Below are 18814 nucleotides of genomic sequence, written 5' to 3'. Positions count from 1 at the left end.
TTCATGTTTTGTTACCTCACAACCTGGAATTAAAATGGATTGTTTGAAGGTGTGCATCATTTAATTCACAGAACATGCCTACAACTGTGAAGTGTTTTTATGTATATTGTGAATCAAACAACATTTAGGACAACATAACAGAAAACTTCAGCGTGCATAACTATTCACCCCCCTAAAGTCAGTACTAAAGTCGAGCCACCTTTTGCGGCAATTACAGCTGCAAGTCGCTTTGGATAAGTCTCTATGTGCCTGCCACATCTTGCCCCTGGGATTTTTGCCCATTCCTCAAGACAAAACTGCTCCAGCTCCTTCATGTTGGATGGTTTCCGCTTGTGAACAGCAATCTTCAAGTCTGACCACAGATTCTCAATTGGATTGAGATCTGGGCTTTGACTAGGCCATTCCAACACATTTAAATGTTTCCCCTTAAACCACTTGAGTGTTGCTTTAGCAGTACCTCAGTCCCAGTCTCAAATCACAGGCAGACTGAAACAGATTTTGCTCAAGAATATCCCTGTATTTAGCACCATCCATCTTTCCCTCGACTCAAATCAGTTTCCCAGTCCCTGCTGCTGAAAAATATCCCCATAGCATGATGCTGCCACCACCATGTGTCACTGTGGGGATGGTGTTCTTGGGGTGATGGGATGTGTTGGGTTTGCGCCAGATATAGCGTTTTCCTTGGTAGACAAAAAGTTAAATTTTAGTCTCATCTGACCAGAGCACCTTCCTCCATACATTTGGGGAGTCGCCCACATGCCTTTTGGCAAACTCAAATCGTGCCTTCCTATTTTTATCACTAAGTAATGGCTTTTTTCTGGCCACTCTTCCATAAAGCCTAGCTCTATGGAGTGTACAGCTTATTGTGGTCACATGCACAGATACACCAGTCTCTGCTGTGGAACTCTGCAGCTCCTTCAGGGTTACCTTTGGTCTCCGTGCTGCCTCTCTGATTAATGCCCTCCTTGCGCAGTCTGTGAGTTTTGGAGGGCGGCCCTCTCTTGGCAGGTTTGTTGCTGTACCATGTTCTTTCCATTTGAGGATGATGGATTTGATGGTGCTCCGGGGGATCATCAAAGATTTGGATACTTTTTTTTATAACCCAACCCAGAATTGTACTTCTCAACAACTTTGTCCCTGACTTGTTTGGAGAGCTCCTTGGTTTTCATGGTGTGATGCCTCTTGCTTAGTGGTGTTGCAGCCTCTGGGACCTTTCAGAAAAGGTGTGTTTATACTGACAAGATCATGTGACACTTAGATTTCACACAGGTGGACTTCATTTCACTAATTATGTGACTTCTGAAGGTAATTGGTTGCAGCAGAACTTTTGAGGGGCTTCATAGCAAAGGGGGTGATTATATATGCACATGCCAATTTTCTAAATTTTATTTATAAAGATTCTTTTTTATATATATTTTTCTCATTTCACTTCACCAAAATAGACTATTTTGTGCAGATCCATCACATAAAATTCAGATTAAAAAAATAAATAAATTACAGGTTGTAATGTAACAAAAAAGGTAAAAAGCCAAGGGGGGGTGAATACTTTTTCAAGGCACTGTAAAGACCAAGTAACACCTTCCTAGAATCTAAGGAATGCCTACCTAGAAACCAAGGAACAATGATCTATAGTCCAAGGAACAAGATAGAGTCCGAGGAACACCAAGCTAGAGTCCGAGGAACACCAAGCTAGAGTCCAGGGAACACCAAGCTAGAGTCCATGGAACACCAAGCTAGAGTCCATGGAACACCAAGCTAGAGTCCATGGAACACCAAGCTAGAGTCCATGGAACACCAAGCTAGAGTCCATGGAACACCAAGCTAGAGTCCATGGAACACCAAGCTAGAGTCCATGGAACACCAAGCTAGAGTCCTAGGAACAAGTTAGAATCTGAGTAACACCAAGCTTGAGTCCAAGGAACACCAAACTAGAGGCTAAAGAACGCCTAACTAGAGTCCAAACAATGACTACCTAGAGTCCAAGGAACACCAACCCAGAGTCCAATTTAAAATATTTCATAAAGCCGCTCACTAGAGCAGAGTTCCTCTGACATATTACCTTAGTGATGTCCTCCTTTTGCTTCTTAATATTGCTTACAATCTCTAGGATGCGCTGGGTGTAGGCTGCACGAGAGACTTCCTTGGGGAGAGATTCGTATTCCGACACCTAAAGTGGATACAATTAGAGATGAACATGATCTGGAATGGTTTATATGGTTTAGTGAACACACCATGGTAGACACTGATAAAACTGCTTGATGGACACCTGTGTAGAGTCAGTGGGGTGGCAGGTATCCACCAATCAGCTGTAGAAGAGTTTTCATAGGTGTCCCCCAAATTAGCCCCATACACTGCCCCCCTCACCAGCTGCTTGTACAGCTCCTCCTTGCGCTTGGCCTCGTCAGCTGCTCCTCGGATTTTCTCATATAAATCTTTGACATCTTTCATCCAGCGTGAAGACTCATCCTGTGATAGAACGAACCATATAAGCATTACATGTGACAATATACAAAACTTTATTTTATTATAAAGGGACTTTCTGTTTTTGCTATTAATTCTAGTGGCTGTTGTCTCATGTGATATCACCATTATTACTGTGCTGGGCTCTAACAAATTCAGTTCAATGTCTAAATGTAATTTTTTTTGTAACAATTCCATAATTAGTGTCAATTTATTTACACTAGGCAATATTGGTCAAATAGTTTTAAAGTTGGACGTAAAGGTGATAATTATTGTTCTCACGGAGGTGGATTGTCCTTTCAGGATATAGCGCTAACCCCTGGGAACTACTCAAGCCATTTTTCTTAGGGCTGCAGCATTCCAGAGCTACAGCCATCAACATATTAAGCTTGTTCTAAGTATAAACCACAAGGGGGTGTGACCGCATGGACCAATAAGAAGTGACTTCTGCTGCCTATTAATCTACAATTAACCACAACCCTCCCTGACAAAAAGACCAGGGCTGATGTTTTTCTTTATTATTTATCCTCCCATGATGGCTGATCTCTACAGTACCAAACTTTTACAAACACAAAACAAAAAAGTTTTTAATTACTATTTAATATTAAGCCAATGACACAGCTTCAGTCCTGGCAGGCACATGGCACAGCATACCTCAGTTATATCACTGGTTACTATAAGGCTGCATTCCCATGAAGAATGGTTTCACCCACTACTACTACACTACTACTACCGCTACTGTGAATAGGTTACACGTTCACTTCAAAGCGTGTCACCGCTGCGAGTGCCACATACCTCCTTCTCCTGGTGGGCTCTCCTCATCTCTCTGTACTCCTCCATCAGCCGGACTCGATGCGTTTCCCACTGGCCTACGAGGTTCCCCATCCGGAGGGTACTGCTGTCTACCATAGCCTGCAAACAGGAGGAGACGTTTAGCCACAAATCCCACTGAGACGGTGCTGCAGTGATCTACAAGATGCTAGACAGAGGTCATCCGGAGTCCTAGGGGACTAAATTGACTATTAAGCATCTCATTATAGGACCCACTTGAACCAAGTGACATTAGAGAGCAAGGTCTGCTATTATGTAGAGATAGAGATTATATATCTATATATTCTAACACAATAGGCTTTAATCCACGGCACTCAGCCAAATGCAGTGTCGGAGATACATGTGACCGCACCATTTAAATTTAAAAAAAAAATATCATACAGACTCTGCACTCACCTAATTTTTTCTCCAAATTGTATTTCATTTACATTGATGGAATGTTGGAAACAAAATATTGCAATTATTTGTCAAGCTGGCCAACTGCGTCAGTCCCTACACTAACTCGCTAAAATGTGAGAATTGGGTAGACTTTGGGCCATATTCAATTAGGAGCGAAAAGTCAGTTTCATCGGAGGTTTTGCCGGCGAAAACTTAACGCGCGCGTCCCTGCATTCAATTGCAAATGTCCGAAAACAGGACCCGGCGAAACCAAAATCGTCAAAAAGTGCTGTAATTTTTGGAGAAATCATCCTGACGCCCCCTTAAAGATGCTCTGACATGGGGGTTCACTATGGGTACCCCCGATTAGCCCTGCTAAAGGTATATGGGGTTTTTAAATGGTCTCAATAGGCGCGATTTAGCATTTTCGAGCGAGTGGTGAAGAATAGCATTTTACAACTTTTTTTTTTCTTAAATAAGTAGTCCCATCAAATTTGGGGTACATGAAAATGGGTGCAAGCATATTTAAAAATGGCTAATGTCAAGCATTAAAAAGCGCCAAAAACGCACCTTCAGCAAACACCCGCAATCAAAAATACACCTCTCCCATACTTGCACACCCCCCCAAAGGCTACTTCGCTAGTTTTTGATTTTGTACACCCACTTTTTTTGGGGTGTCCTTTGTGGGGTTTTTTTGCATTTTTTGACACAGTTAGCGTCAAGGGGGGTGTCCAAAGGGTGCAGGGTGGTTGCCGCAATTTTGCACCCCAAAACCCCAATTCTGAATTTTTGGTATTCATTGGCGAATCTTTTCAGCTGGTTACAAGGCGCAAACTTTTCGCACCAGCGAAAAGTCAGACTAATTGAATACGGGGAAGAGTGAAATCGGCGAAAAATAACGTAATCGGCGAAAAAGTTTTGCCGAGACCGGCTTTTCGCCTCTAATTGAATACGGCCCTTTGACGCAGCTGGCCGGTTTAACAAGTTATTGCAATATTTTGAAATGGGGGCAAGGTTTTGCTTTAACTTGATTTGAGCACCTAAATAATGCCCGACTGACCACTCTCCTGAGCAAAATACCCCAGAACGTCATAATACTATATATCAGTATAACACACCTCAAACACAATGATCTGTGAAGCAGGAAAGCTGCATAAATATTGGCATATTACAACTCTTTATGTTCTTACGCAATGTTATAAGAGAAAGGATTAGCAATATTACTCCACTAGAACTGCTGTAGATACACTAACTGCCGCCCACGTATCTGGCGTTGGGAGGGTGAGGTGGACGCGGCACAAGGTGGCAAATTTGGCAGATTTCCAAAGATCACAGTAAAACCATTTCACATGTTTTTCACATTTCTGCAGAATGTCATTTTCATAATAACGTTTTATGACTTATTCTACTTGAAGAAAGACTTATATTCGTACTTACAGACAAATGTCTTTCTTTTGGTATAGGGATGTTCACATTAGGGACCTTTCTAATTAGATAATTATATACATAAATCAGGTTCAAGATTAAGCAGCTGGGAAAGTGACCAGTACATGAGCTTGTTCGGTAACACACAAGGTTCTAGAGCAGGGATTGGCAACGTGTGGCACTCCAGCTGCTGTGGAACTACACAAACCCAGCATTGCCTTGCCACAATTTTGCTGCTATGGCAAGCTAAAACTGTGCCAGGGCATGTTGGGATGTGTAGTTCCACAGCAGCAGGAGGGCTACACATTGCCTGTCCCTGTTCTAGAACACTTTGTATGGTGACAAACTTTGGGGCCTGCATATATGCATGCAAGCGGCTGGCTGAGACGTTCTAGAGTACCATTCAGGCTTACAAATTATATATATAGTGCTAAAAAAAAAATATCTAGAGATCTGTCCATGGTGACTAACATTGGGGCCTACGTATTTGCTTATGTTGCTGGTGTAATTGTTCATGTGCTCTGTGCATGCTCAACAATGGTAGGCCTTATACATTAGTGCATGCTGCAGGAAAAAAAGGTTCTAGAGCTCTGAACAAACTGACAAATGGTTGGGCCTAGATATTAGTGGAATATGCAGTAGAAAAGGTTCTAGAGCTCTCTGTACAAGCTAACAAATAGTACAACCTACATATCAGTGCATAATGCTGGAGAAATGGCTCTAGAGCTCTGTACATGCTGACGAATGGTACGACCTACATATCAGTGTATAATGCTGGAGAAATGGCTCTAGAGTTCTCTGCATGCCGACAATGGTACAACTTTCATATTGGTGCATAATGCTGAAGAAATGGTTGTAGAGCGCTGTACATGCTGACGAATGGTACGACCTACATATCAGTGTATAATGCTGGAGAAATAGTTCTAGAGTTCTATGTAAGCAGACAATGGTACGACCTACATATCAGTGCATAATGCTGGAGAAATGGTTCTAGAGCTCTGTACATGCTGACGAATGGTACGACCTACATATCAGTGTATAATGCTGGAGAAATAGTTCTAGAGTTCTATGTAAGCAGACAATGGTACGACCTACATATCAGTGCATAATGCTGGAGAAATGGTTCTAGAGCTCTGTACATGCTGACGAATGGTACGACCTACATATCAGTGTATAATGCTGGAGAAATAGTTCTAGAGTTCTATGTAAGCAGACAATGGTACGACCTACATATCAGTGCATAATGCTGGAGAAATGGTTCTAGAGCTCTGTACATGCTGACGAATGGTACGACCTACATATCAGTGTATAATGCTGGAGAAATAGTTCTAGAGTTCTATGTAAGCAGACAATGGTACGACCTACATATTAGTGCATAATGCTGAAGAAATGGTTCTAGAGCGCTGTACATGCTGACGAATGGTACGACCTACATATCAGTGTATAATGCTGGAGAAATAGTTCTAGAGTTCTGTACATGCTGACAATGGTACGACCTACATATCAGTGCATGATGCTGGAGAAATGGCTCTAGAGTTCTGTACATGCTGACAATGGTACGCCCTACATATCAGTGCATAATGCTGGAGAAATGGCTCTAGAGTTCTCTGCATGCCGACAATGGTACAACTTTCATATTAGTGCATAATGCTGAAGAAATGGTTCTAGAGCTCTGTACATGCTGACGAATGGTACGACCTACATATCAGTGTATAATGCTGGAGAAATAGTTCTAGAGTTCTATGTAAGCAGACAATGGTACGACCTACATATCAGTGCATAATGCTGGAGAAATGGTTCTAGAGTTCTTTGCATGCCGACAATGGTACAACTTTCATATTAGTGCATAATGCTGAAGAAATGGTTCTAGAGCACTGTACATGCTGATGAATGGTACGACCTACATATCAGTGTATAATGCTGGAGAAATAGTTCTAGAGTTCTATGTAAGCAGACAATGGTACGACCTACATATCAGTGTATAATGCTGGAGAAATAGTTCTAGAGTTCTGTACATGCTGACAATGGTACGACCTACATATCAGTGCATGATGCTGGAGAAATGGTTCTAGAGTTCTTTGCATGCCGACAATGGTACAACTTTCATATTAGTGCATAATGCTGAAGAAATGGTTCTAGAGCACTGTACATGCTGATGAATGGTACGACCTACATATCAGTGTATAATGCTGGAGAAATAGTTCTAGAGTTCTATGTAAGCAGACAATGGTACGACCTACATATCAGTGCATAATGCTGGAGAAATGGTTCTAGAGTTCTCTGCATGCCGACAATGGTACAAATTTCATATTAGTGCATAATGCTGCAGAAATGGTTCTAGAGCTCTGTACATGCTGACGAATGGTACGACCTACATATCAGTGTATAATGCTGGAGAAATAGTTCTAGAGTTCTATGTAAGCAGACAATGGTACGACCTACATATCAGTGCATAATGCTGGAGAAATGGTTCTAGAGCTCTGTAAATGCTGACGAATGGTACGACCTACATATCAGTGTATAATGCTGGAGAAATAGTTCTAGAGTTCTATGTAAGCAGACAATGGTACAACCTACATATCAGTGCATAATGCTGGAGAAATGGTTCTAGAGTTCTTTGCATGCCGACAATGGTACAAATTTCATATTAGTATATAATGCTGGAGAAATGGTTCTAGAGCTCTGTACATGCTAACAATGGCACAACATATACATCAGTGCATAATGCTGGAAAATTGGTTCTAGAGTTTTGTACATGCTGACAAATGGTATGACCTACAGATCAATGCATAATGCTGGAAAAATGGTTCTAGAGCTTTATGCATGCTGACAATGGTACAACCTACATATTAGTGCATAATGCTGAATAACTTCCTTGAGCTCCATAGATGCTGAAAATAGAACAACCTACAGATCGGTGCATAATGCTGGACAATCGGTTCTAGAGCTCTGTACATGCTGACAAATGGTATGACCTACTTATCAGTGCATAATGCTGGAAAAACGGTTCTAGAGTTCTGTACATGCTGACAAATGGTATGACCTACATATCCGTGGGTTCTAGAGCTGACTAATTATACATCACTGCATGTTGCTAGTGGGCCTACAGTAGTAATGTTGAGGTCTACATACTGGTGCATGCTGCTAGATGAGAGGTGCTGGGACTGAAAAGTAGATGGATGGAAGTTTTGATCATGCCGACTTATTTAAAGCTCCTCATGCCGACATAGGTTGTTTTAAGGTTATGGTCAGGTAAACCATGCATCTAGAATGGATTCTGGCCAGGATTACCTGTAACTTGGAGAGATTGTTGTCTGCATCTGGTAGCAGTTCCACTGCTCTCTTTTTCACTCTGACCGAACTCTCCTTTTCTTCACAGCGCTGTTGCAGTTTGTCGGCCTCTGCCTCCACCTGCATTAGATAATCCCATTATTTTACAGGGGGAGGTTGCCGACTCTCTCACGCCACTTGCCGTGCGGCCTCCTACCTGAGTACGAGTGAGATGAAGAAGTTTGGTGCTCTCCGTCAGCCCTTGGATCTCCTGCTCTATTTTCTGCTGCAAAGAGGTCAGTTCCTGGTGCTCAGCATCCGCATCCTGGAGAGAGAACATGGAGCCATATAAACATTGCAGAAGTTGGGAAAACGTCTAAAAAAAACAGTCTTATCCGATCACACACACTATGGGCCTGATTCAGAGCCACTCGCAAAAAGCGAGCGCTCGCTCTGAATCAGGACGGCCTCTTTTTTTTTTTTTTAAACTGGCCTCCTGGCCGCTCGCTAAGCTGTGGGTGACCACCAGGAGATGGTCGCAATGGTCGCGACGAGACCCATGTGGTAGGGTCTTGTCTGCCACAAGCCCCAGTGAGCTTCCGGCTCTAATAGAGCTGGAAGCTCACTACTGACATCACTGGTGATGCCAGTAGGGCCGCCCCCAAACGGCAGGCGTTCGTGACGCCTCCGTTTGACCCCCCCCCCCCACCTACAAATCGGGGCGAGCTGTCGATCAACATCGACAGCCGCCCCGTTTGTAGCGAGCCCCGGAATGAGTGAATTTCTCACTCGCTACGGGGCTTGCGCATGCCGTGCGTGTGCGATGCACAACCATCGACTCGCTTGCGAGCGGGTCTGAATCAGGCCCTACGTGCATAGGCACCAAATGCAACCACCAAAGTAAAATAGTTGCTTTGAGCCACAAATAATCAGTATAATTTTGGGAACTCTTTGTATCATAAAATAAAATGTCAATTTAACAGTATTCTCCCTGATTTACAGAATCCTTACACGAGCAGATCCACGATGCCCCTACAAGATTCTTGCCCAGCAGCTAAGTCTCATTTTATGATCTCTCGGTTTCTGTTCAATAATGCAGTTTGGCTCAGGCTAAACACAACCAGTTAATTAGCAATACCACAAAATGCCAAATTTTAGAAAGAGGAAGAGATTAATTACATCTGCAGCTCAAACAATTAGCCATTGGCTGGTGATAAAGTGTTCTATTAATGAGGTTTAGTAGTGACCTAATTACTATATATTTCCATACCTGTGCATCTTTTTTGGGAAGACTTTCAGCTGCTCTTTGCATCTGTTCTGTTAATACTTGAGGATCCTGAAACGGTACAAGGGGAAAAAAAAAAAAAAAAAAAGGACAAAAACATAATATTTTTGTTTTAATTTTACTTTTTTTTAAATCTGTATTTGTAAAAGTATTGTGCTTAATTTATAAATTATTAGCTTGTTGTTACTATTTTAACAAATTTTCTAAGCACTGCATATTAGCAATAATTTAATTTGATTTAATAACGCCCAAAACTTAGGGGGTCATTCAGACCCGGTCGTTAGCGCCGATGCGCTCGGACTGGGTCGATGGCCCCCCACAGAGCATGCAACCCGCTACGACCGACAGCGCCGGTCGTAGCGGGTCTCAATCCAAAGGGGGCGAGCTGTCGATGTTGATTGACAGCTCGCTCCGTTTAGAAGGCGGGCCGGGAGGGGGTGGCAGCCCAAACGGGGGCGTTCCCATGGGAACGCCTACCGTTTGGGGGCGGCCCCACTGACATCACTAGTGATGTCAGTGGAGAGCTTCCGGCTCAGACAGAGCCGAAAGCTCTCCGGGGCTTACGACAAGGGAGACCCTACCCTAGGGTCTCGTCGTAAGCCCCGATGGTCGCGATGGTCTTGACCATCGCGACCATTACCTTAGGCAGTCGTAAGGCTGTGGGTGTTAACCCACAGCCTTACCACCGCAAAGGAGGACGTCTTGAAAATTCAAGAGGTCCTCCCCTTATTCAGACCGACCGCACACTCTGTGCGACCGGCTCTGAATGAGGTCCTTAGTACCAAGTGGAATTATACTCCATGAATGTCTGTTTTAATACATTGTACATGTGTTTTTTTTCTTATAACGTTCTATTTCTCCATCCCAAACATTCCAAACTGTTTGGATGCCTGTAAGAGAAAAGTTTAATATGAGGCTGTGGCTAAAAAAAAATAAAAAAAAATATCAATTTCTGAAAGAAACGAAAGAAAATTTAAAAAGTTTATATAATTCATGGTAATGAGTCTACTTTAAGTAGTGGACTAACTGATTTAAAATGACAGTGGAAGTAATAAAATATGCTAGTTGTGATTCTAGCACGTAATATGAATAGAAAATAGCATTCTGCACATTTTTGTACTTTTTTTTTTAAATAAAAGTTGAAATGCAATAGCACCAAATTGTCACAGCATATACGTAATAAGCCTGGCTGACGATTAAAGCGGTCACCTGCTGGTGGGTGAATTTTTGGGCGTGAGTGAATCTGGAACCTTTGTTCTGATCGGCTCCTCCCTCTACGGTGAAAGCTTTCAGCATTTCCATCAGGTCTTGTGTGGATGGGGCCGGAAGGTGGTTCTCCGCGAGCTGCTGGCTGCACTGGTGGAGCTGATCCTGTATGCGCTTCTGCAGCCGTTGGCGTTTCCGATTGCGATACTCCTGGGAATAAAAATCATGTTACAGCACTTCATATAGGATAAATGGCAAGTTTTATCCCCCTAACTCAGGGGTCTTCAACCTTGGCTCTCCAGCTGCTGTGGAACTACACATCCCAGCATGCACTGCCATAGTTTTAGCATGTTGTTATATCAAAAAGGTGGCAGTGCATGCTGGGACGTGTAGTTCCACAGCAGCCGGAGGGCCAAGGTTGAAGACCCCTGCCCTAACTGATTATACAGCATTTATTTCCATGAAATGAGTGGATAAGACCCATAGCAAACTATAAAAGTGAGGTAAACAGAAATTATTTAAGTCTGAATGTGGCCGTCCTGATAAGAACTAAAAATCCCCCTTAGATATTCTTCCAGGAATTAGACTTCAAAGCACTAAAATGTTGCACACAGATGTAGTGAGTGCAGATGGTATAGACACTGCAATCCAACTATAATGTGTGGCTCCCTACCAAACCAAAGCCACGGGGGAGGGGTGAAGCTAAAACAGATTACCAACAACTCATGTACTAAGATCATATCAGTAAATGATAACGTAATGGAAAAACTTTACTGACATACAAGCAGTGGTTATTCTGAGTAGAGAACCTTATTCTGCCCCTTGTTTTTAGATGGCTCCTGCCATCCAGGGACAGTCATTCTGCAGACGGAAGGAATATGTAGAATAAAACCTATGATCTCTCTATTCTCCTATTCTGCCTATAAACAGTTGCAATCCAGCTATCAACACTGGAGCTGAGCATACACCCATCTGCTTAGCGTATCTTGCGTCAAGTCGCACTGCGGATGCTCTGAAAATGGGGGCACGATAGCAGAACAATGACCACTTTCTGATTGCATCCGAATCGCGGTGTGAAGACGGACGTTCCCATGTAGGCAGGGTCCAGGAAGGGGCGTTCACGCAAACGCAGAATACGCAGATCTGTGCGTACGAGAATATGCACATGTTCGGAGGCATATAATCTGCGCTCAGTACTCCCGATGACGACATGTAGCAAACCAGACGATTATGCTGCAGGTGTGGGCGTATCTCAAGCTGCATACAGCTCTCCAAATAGGCAAATATTAGGGATGTGCAGGCTCGGATAGGTTCGAATTTGCACGCCGAGTTCGGATTTTTCCCTCCAAAAAATCGGGTCTCAGAAAGAGGCAAAACGTCATCTTTCATGGACAAACATCATCTTCCCTGGACTTTTGTCCAGGAATGATGATGTTTGTCCATGAAAGATGACGTTTTGCCTCTTTCTGAGACCCGATTTTTGGAGGGAAAAATCCGAACTCGGCGTGCAAATTCGAACCTATCCGAGCCTGCACATCCCTAGCAAATATACACGTTGTTTCCGTAAAGGTTTCCTTTTTTATCTATATAGTAAAGTACGTCCAATTTACTTCCACCTCTGCATCCGCACCATTGCGGAACTCACCTCGGGGGACAACCGAGAGGCCAGTCCCTGACTTTTCCACTCGGCCTCCCACTCCTGCACGGCACTGAGGTCCGACGCGTTTCTCTCCAGTAAGGATGCGGCCAGGAAGTGGGCGTGAAGCAGCTGCGCGCTAACAAAAGGCAGGTAACGATCCCAGTACTCTCTCCTTTCTGCAGACCGGGGTACAGAACGTCAGGGAAGACTTATAACACGGCCAAACCTCCCCGAGCCCGCTCTAAAGTAATACATCCATGTATCTTACCCGCAGGGACGGACTTCACAGAAGAATCTCCAGCTAGAGACAGCGGCTGCGCATGGAACCGATGTAACCAGCAAACACTCTGTAAGGTAAAACAACTTATGCAGCGATCTACAGAGTAACTACAGCCCCTTACTCATATATAACCCCTTTACCCGATCTTATTTCTTGTACATAGTACTTTTATTTCTCATGCTTAGACATTAGTGTGTCAAAACGAATATTAAATAAAATACACAATAAAGTACTAATTTTAGCTACATCTGTACAGCACATAACCTGCCCTATTTCTGTGGTGAAAGCGCAGAGGCCTATTAGGAGGATTGGGGACTGGCTATAATACATTGCTCTGTAAGAGGAGAGGAGAGAAGGATAGTGACGTTACTCCTGTCACATGAGCCTCTCACCTCCTGCATGTTTCAGCCCCATGATTCTCTGCTCTGACATGCTGCAATGCACTAGAATAGGGCTGGGCAATAAGCAGCCCCCCCAGCTGCCACAGTTTTGCTATTTGGCCATGCTAAAACTGTTGCAAGGTATGCTGGGATGTGTAGTTCAACAGCAGCTGGAGGGCTGCTTATTGCCCACCCCTGCACTAGAAGCACGAAGTTCCTGCTACACAGTGGCGCTGTGCATAATGATCACTGACAATGGCTTTCTTAGTACTCCTTAGCGCTGGCAAGGCAACATTTACACTGCCTGCTATGTGCTAACAAATACAGCACAGAACCAACCAGTTCCGAGTCCTAAAATAAAGAGGTGTTACAAACAACCGTGTGACACTAGCCTAAAGCCTCTAGCGATCAGTCTGTGGTCTCCTAGGTAACGGAACTGTTTATGTAGATTTGTGTAATTTACAAGATGGCGTGATCAGAAAACTCACAGCATCGGCACACGTCAGACAGAACTCATCAATGACTTTGTACACTCTCCCTTTATTGCTATCAAAGCAGTCATTTACCCAGCGCCTGCAGGTTGTGGCATAATCTACTGTATATTTGTGTTAAAGTGGAAGGAGGGGATTTTATCACGCTACAGTACATTGGACAGTTAGGGTACAGTTAAACCATGTATGAAAATAAGGCATAGCTGCCTACTGTTGATAAAGCATTTCAGGGAGATTGTGAAAACAACACCTATGAGCGTGGCGGTAAAGTGGGCGTGTACTGCTACATCTGAGAGGCGTGTCATAAAACTGACTTACATCCAATGTAAATGAGCCCCAAAGCAGTTAGTAAGATCTATTTGGTGATGAAAACACACCGATACTTTTCAGAAAAGACATGTAACCATAGGGATCATTGTGCCTTATAACCAATGCAGGTAGATTGTACTAATGATCCCATTTGAATGTATATATCTGAGTTTTTTTTTTATATATATATGTATATATATATATATATATATATATATAAAAAACAGCTTCATTACGGGAGTGAGGTGCAATCAGGGAGATTAGACTCTTCAGGGAGTCCGGGAGATTGCTACTATTTCAGGGAGTCTCCCTGACTAAGAGGGAGAGTTGGCATGTATGAAATAATGCCTCTTTCAGTTTACTTGTCAGAAAACTAGACGGTGGGAGAAATCAATTCTGCGCAACGGCTGCAATGTTCCCTTCTGAAAGGTCCGTGAAATCCCTTGGCGGACAGTATCTTTGCTAATGTATCTTTGTTACCCATAGAGGTGCGCAGGACAATTAACAAAGATGTTCTAACATGCGCAGTCAGACATCTTGCTGATGTCCGGCATCATATCCTGAGGAATTCCCCTCCTTATTCTGCACAAATGTTTTATTATATTAATCTGACAGTTCTCAAACTGGGTGACTGACATCGAGTAAAGATGATGAGATTATAGTGAATCCAGACTGAACTCGCATCGCAGAGAAGCTGAGATTCACAACCGGTAAATCAGGAACCCAAGTAGGGTCGCATTTTTTTTGGGGTGTTGGTGAGGAGGTACACTAACAATTGGGATCCCAGAATACCAGCATCATGCCACTAGGGGTTGCAGCTGAAAAACTATTGAGCACCACTAAGATTAACATTTAATAACAGCTGGGACATTTATCAGAGAATATCTTCTTTGTCCCAAACCTAATACTCCTGTATGATAAGGAGTAATGTTCCCTCCTGCTGCTGATCTAGAACGCTAACAGAAGTCACCTAGGTGTTCCGTGACCTGTATAACAGCACTTGGTTATCATGGAACTCCTCTGTGACTTCTAATATCCTTACATTTCACAGTGGGGTTTATGTACCAAGCAGTGGAAAGCAGTGGATAAGTTGCCCATAGCAACAAATCAGCTTTTGAAGTGGCCTTTATCATGTACAGTCTATAAAATAATAGGTAGGAGCAGATTGGTTGCTAAGGGCAACGTCTCCACTGGTCCAATTCTCCACACTTTTCACTGCTTAATACATAAACCCCAGTATGTTGCATTCTCTCATATCATGATACCAACTTGACCTGACATGTCTCCAGATAGGATAAGCGGATTATTTGTATTGCAATCAACGTAAAAATAGCGTGTTGTGCGTTTCAAATAAATGAACACAGCAGAACTAGCTCCCAGGGTCTGTAGAGTAACCCATCTTTCATATAACACTGCTGCGCACTATGATTACTGTGAATACACACCTGAGATCTCTGCGCGGCCACCGTTCTACATGATGGCGGCAGCCAAGGGTGGGAGAGTTGCTGCTTTATTTTGGTTGCGATCTCTCTTTGTAGGAGCGCTGATTTACCTACAAACAAAATTAACAGAAATCTGTGTCATCGTCTTAAGGTGCCCATCCACTAGAAGACAGGCAAAAGACTGCACGATTATGACATTGTAATCGTGCAGTCGTTTGTCTGTCTATGATGAGCCTGCACTGACCGAGCAGTTGTTCAGTGCAGGCTCATCCATCATCTGCAAACATGCTGAGCCTGACGTTATCATCAGGTTGTCCAGCATGTTTGCCCGATGTTAGATATCTAAAAGACCAATTTTTTAAACAATCTGCAAACGATTTTCGAACGATATCGATATCGTTGTAGTTCAATCGCTCATTTTAATCGTCTAGTGTATAGGCACCTTTACAAAAGTCCCTTTTACTGGAGTTTGCGTTAACAGTTTTTACGTTGCACAAACTGTACCAACACTGAATAAACAATGCAAACACTTTCGGAGAGGGACAATAATGGAGTACAACAAGCAGGAATGATAAAACTGCACAAGATTAACTGTAATTTTTCCTGAAGGGACAACGGCCCTCCATGTTTATCTTGTGATAGTGAGAGACTTACTGTGCTCTACAATATTTATGTCTGGCTCTAGGGATCCCAGGAATTTATGGATATAAGTTACTTGCACTCATTACACCCCTGACCCTCCTCCGGGGATTTATTGCTGTTTTTTATCAAAGGTCGTATATTCTGTAGCTGTCAGACAGACAAGACTGGGAAATACAGGGCCTGATTCTGCAAGGATCGCAGTTGATAAGACGCACGCAATCGGCCGATTGTTGCGTACTGCGTAAGCATTGCTGGGCGCGAAATGGCCACTGCGATCGGGACTGCGATTGCAGCGGCTACACAAACCCATCCAGTAGCGCACGCAGGGGGGGTTTCTGAGTACCCAGAAACCCCTCCTGACCAAACCAATTTTTTTTTTTAGAGACAGAGACAACCTTGTCTCTGTCTCTGCACTATCAGTGGGCCACCCTTGGAGCTGCCCAGCCGCTGCCTGGTAAGCTGTCAGCGCTTCTGAATCAGGTGGCTTTCATACTCCCTGATGCGGAAGCGCTGACAGCTGAACCTGCAGTTGCCGGGCAGCACGCAGTGATCACCAGGGCCTGGACGGAGGCCATCAGGGACTGACTGGAGGCCCAGACAGAGAGGGGGCCCACTCGCTCCGACGCTGCCGATCCCCGCGCCCGCTATGCAAAGCACAAGCATCAGGTAAGTGTGGGGTTTGGGCTGGCTGTCTGGGGGTAGGCTGGCTATCGGGCTTGGGCTGGCTGTGTTAGGCAGGGGATGGCTATCTGGGGATGGCTGAGGCATGCTGGCTGGTGTGGCAACTGTATCCGGTGCAGGGGCTGCCTGGCTGGGGATAGCTGGCTGGGCCTGGGACAGGCTGGCTGGGGTGGCTATCTGGTGCAGGGGCTGTCTGACTGGGCAGGGTACTGTCTGGCTTGGACAGGGTACTGTCTGGCTGGAACAGGGGCTGTCTGGGGCTGGTTGTTTGGGGCTGGGGCTGACCGGGATATATGGAAACCCCCCCCTAAAAATCCTGCGTTTACCCCTGCCATCGCAGGCTGATTGACAGGAAGTGCCATTTGTGGATGGTGACGGGGAGGTGGTGGTGGGAAATCGGGCGAACGCAGACGTGCCAGTGCGTTTCAACGCCTTTGCATGGGTGCGCATAAATTATCCGCTGCAATACCATACGCAGCCTGAGGACTCATAGTGTGCGCTGAAGTTAGCAATTCCTGAATGATGTCTGACCTCCTGCCTTAACTGTGCGTATGGGTCCGATGATATTCGCCTGTACCGATGTTTTCGCAGTCTTGCTGACCATTACGGATGTGCGTGTAGGTGAAGTGGGCATCCTTATGTAGTGCTGTGGTGGCATTGCGACCGCTATGGATTAGCATACTATCGGAGTTTAGCTGCGCGCGTACGATATATTGCGATCCGTGGTGAATCAGGTCCACAGAGCTGACAATTCTAACGTGACCTGTCCATCTATCTAAAGACATTCTACTCTTCTCTGCTGAAGAACATATGACGTAAAATATAAAGAAAAACAGGTAAACTAAAACAAGCTCCTAAAGCAGTAAGATAACTAGTCAGTGCTGGTGGTGTATAGAGTATAAATCTCAGGGGATGGAGCCATTTTGTTCCCACATGTAATCGCCTCTGATTTGCTGGTCCCAGCATGATTACGGAAACATAGTTGCTAGATTTAAAGTGCCAATTAGTTTTAAGTCAAAACCAGGTTGCTTTTGCCTTAAAATTAATTGCCTCTTTACACCTATTGGCTAGCTCGCCAGGACCAGCAATTTGGAGCCTATTACATTTGGACCTTAGTGTACAGATGGAAGCAGTAGAACCTATACCCACCGATCCAGTGTTCCCCAGATTTACACATGAGAAATAAGGTATTAGAGTGTTTTACAGGACAAGTGTCCATTTATATGTCATAGCTTATTCACACTGGATTTTCAAACACTCTTTTCTAAGCCAAGCAATCAGCTTGTGGAATGTGGTAGAACGTTCAGTGACTCCTAGCTGTAGTCTTCCAGTACCTGCGGGTTGGTGGGCGTCATCGTGGGAGTGTCTGGGGAGTTTCTCGGCCAGGAAAATCAGAAGGGCTCGGATATCTGGCTCGCTGCTGTACAGGAATGTCTGGTAACCAACTTCTCCAGTATAGCCCAGGTCCTAAGTATTTCAAATATTCCAAATATCAGTTACTCCTATAAACAGAGACTGAACTTTTTCTTTAAAACAGAAGCATTAATACGCATCGAGTATAGCCGGCATTACACTACCCAAACGCTGAACCCAAGATTCAACCATATGGCCTCTCTAAATCTGCCGTCACCCAGAGGCTGATAGCAGTCACCTTTCACCAGATCTACCAACATGCCAAATAAAAATCCAATGACTTGCCATCTTATTTGGGCACATTCTAGGGCAAAGCATGCTGTAATGTAAGGTCAATATTCTGATGACGCTGTAGATATTACAGTGTGTGTGGCCAGCATTACCATTACTGGATCTACTAACAGACGAGAGCTGGTTGCTGCCCGGAGTGAGTTTAAAATTGAAGGTTTATCATTAGGATATAGACGAACATCAATGACTATCATGAGTTATTGGGGTGTGATAGGGTGTAGGTGCATACATTCTTACTATTTTATTTAATCAGTGATCACTACATTTTTCATGGCTTACAAAGGCACAGAAACAACGGACAATAGGTCAGCATCGGCTCACAATTTTGTCCGTGTACAGTAAATAGGTTTATTGGCAGCCAGTTGGAAACATTTGCCGTTAACATTCTGGA

General features: G+C 44.0%; 1 protein-coding gene across 1 annotated transcript in view; it reads right to left on the bottom strand.

The window, feature by feature from the left end:
• Positions 1-18814, bottom strand: part of CCDC22 (CCC complex scaffolding subunit CCDC22) — a 32469-nt gene that overhangs the window by 2157 nt on the left and 11498 nt on the right. Inside the window, exons 3-13 of the mRNA XM_088453503.1 lie at positions 18054-18186; positions 15400-15506; positions 12763-12841; positions 12501-12670; positions 10859-11065; positions 9635-9700; positions 8582-8689; positions 8386-8505; positions 3256-3372; positions 2365-2466; positions 2060-2167 (exon numbers count right to left, since the gene is read on the bottom strand). Of these exons, the coding sequence (XP_088309629.1) occupies positions 2060-2167; positions 2365-2466; positions 3256-3372; positions 8386-8505; positions 8582-8689; positions 9635-9700; positions 10859-11065; positions 12501-12670; positions 12763-12841; positions 15400-15506; positions 18054-18186 (1317 nt within the window). The remainder of the gene's footprint in view (positions 1-2059; positions 2168-2364; positions 2467-3255; positions 3373-8385; positions 8506-8581; positions 8690-9634; positions 9701-10858; positions 11066-12500; positions 12671-12762; positions 12842-15399; positions 15507-18053; positions 18187-18814) is intronic.

Source organism: Taudactylus pleione, unplaced genomic scaffold, assembly GCF_031769625.1.
Source record: "Taudactylus pleione unplaced genomic scaffold, aTauple2 ptg000579l, whole genome shotgun sequence".
NCBI classification, from domain to species: Eukaryota; Metazoa; Chordata; class Amphibia; order Anura; family Myobatrachidae; genus Taudactylus; species Taudactylus pleione.
Note: the sequence above shows the minus strand (reverse complement) of the source record. Positions and strands in the feature narration are given on the sequence as shown.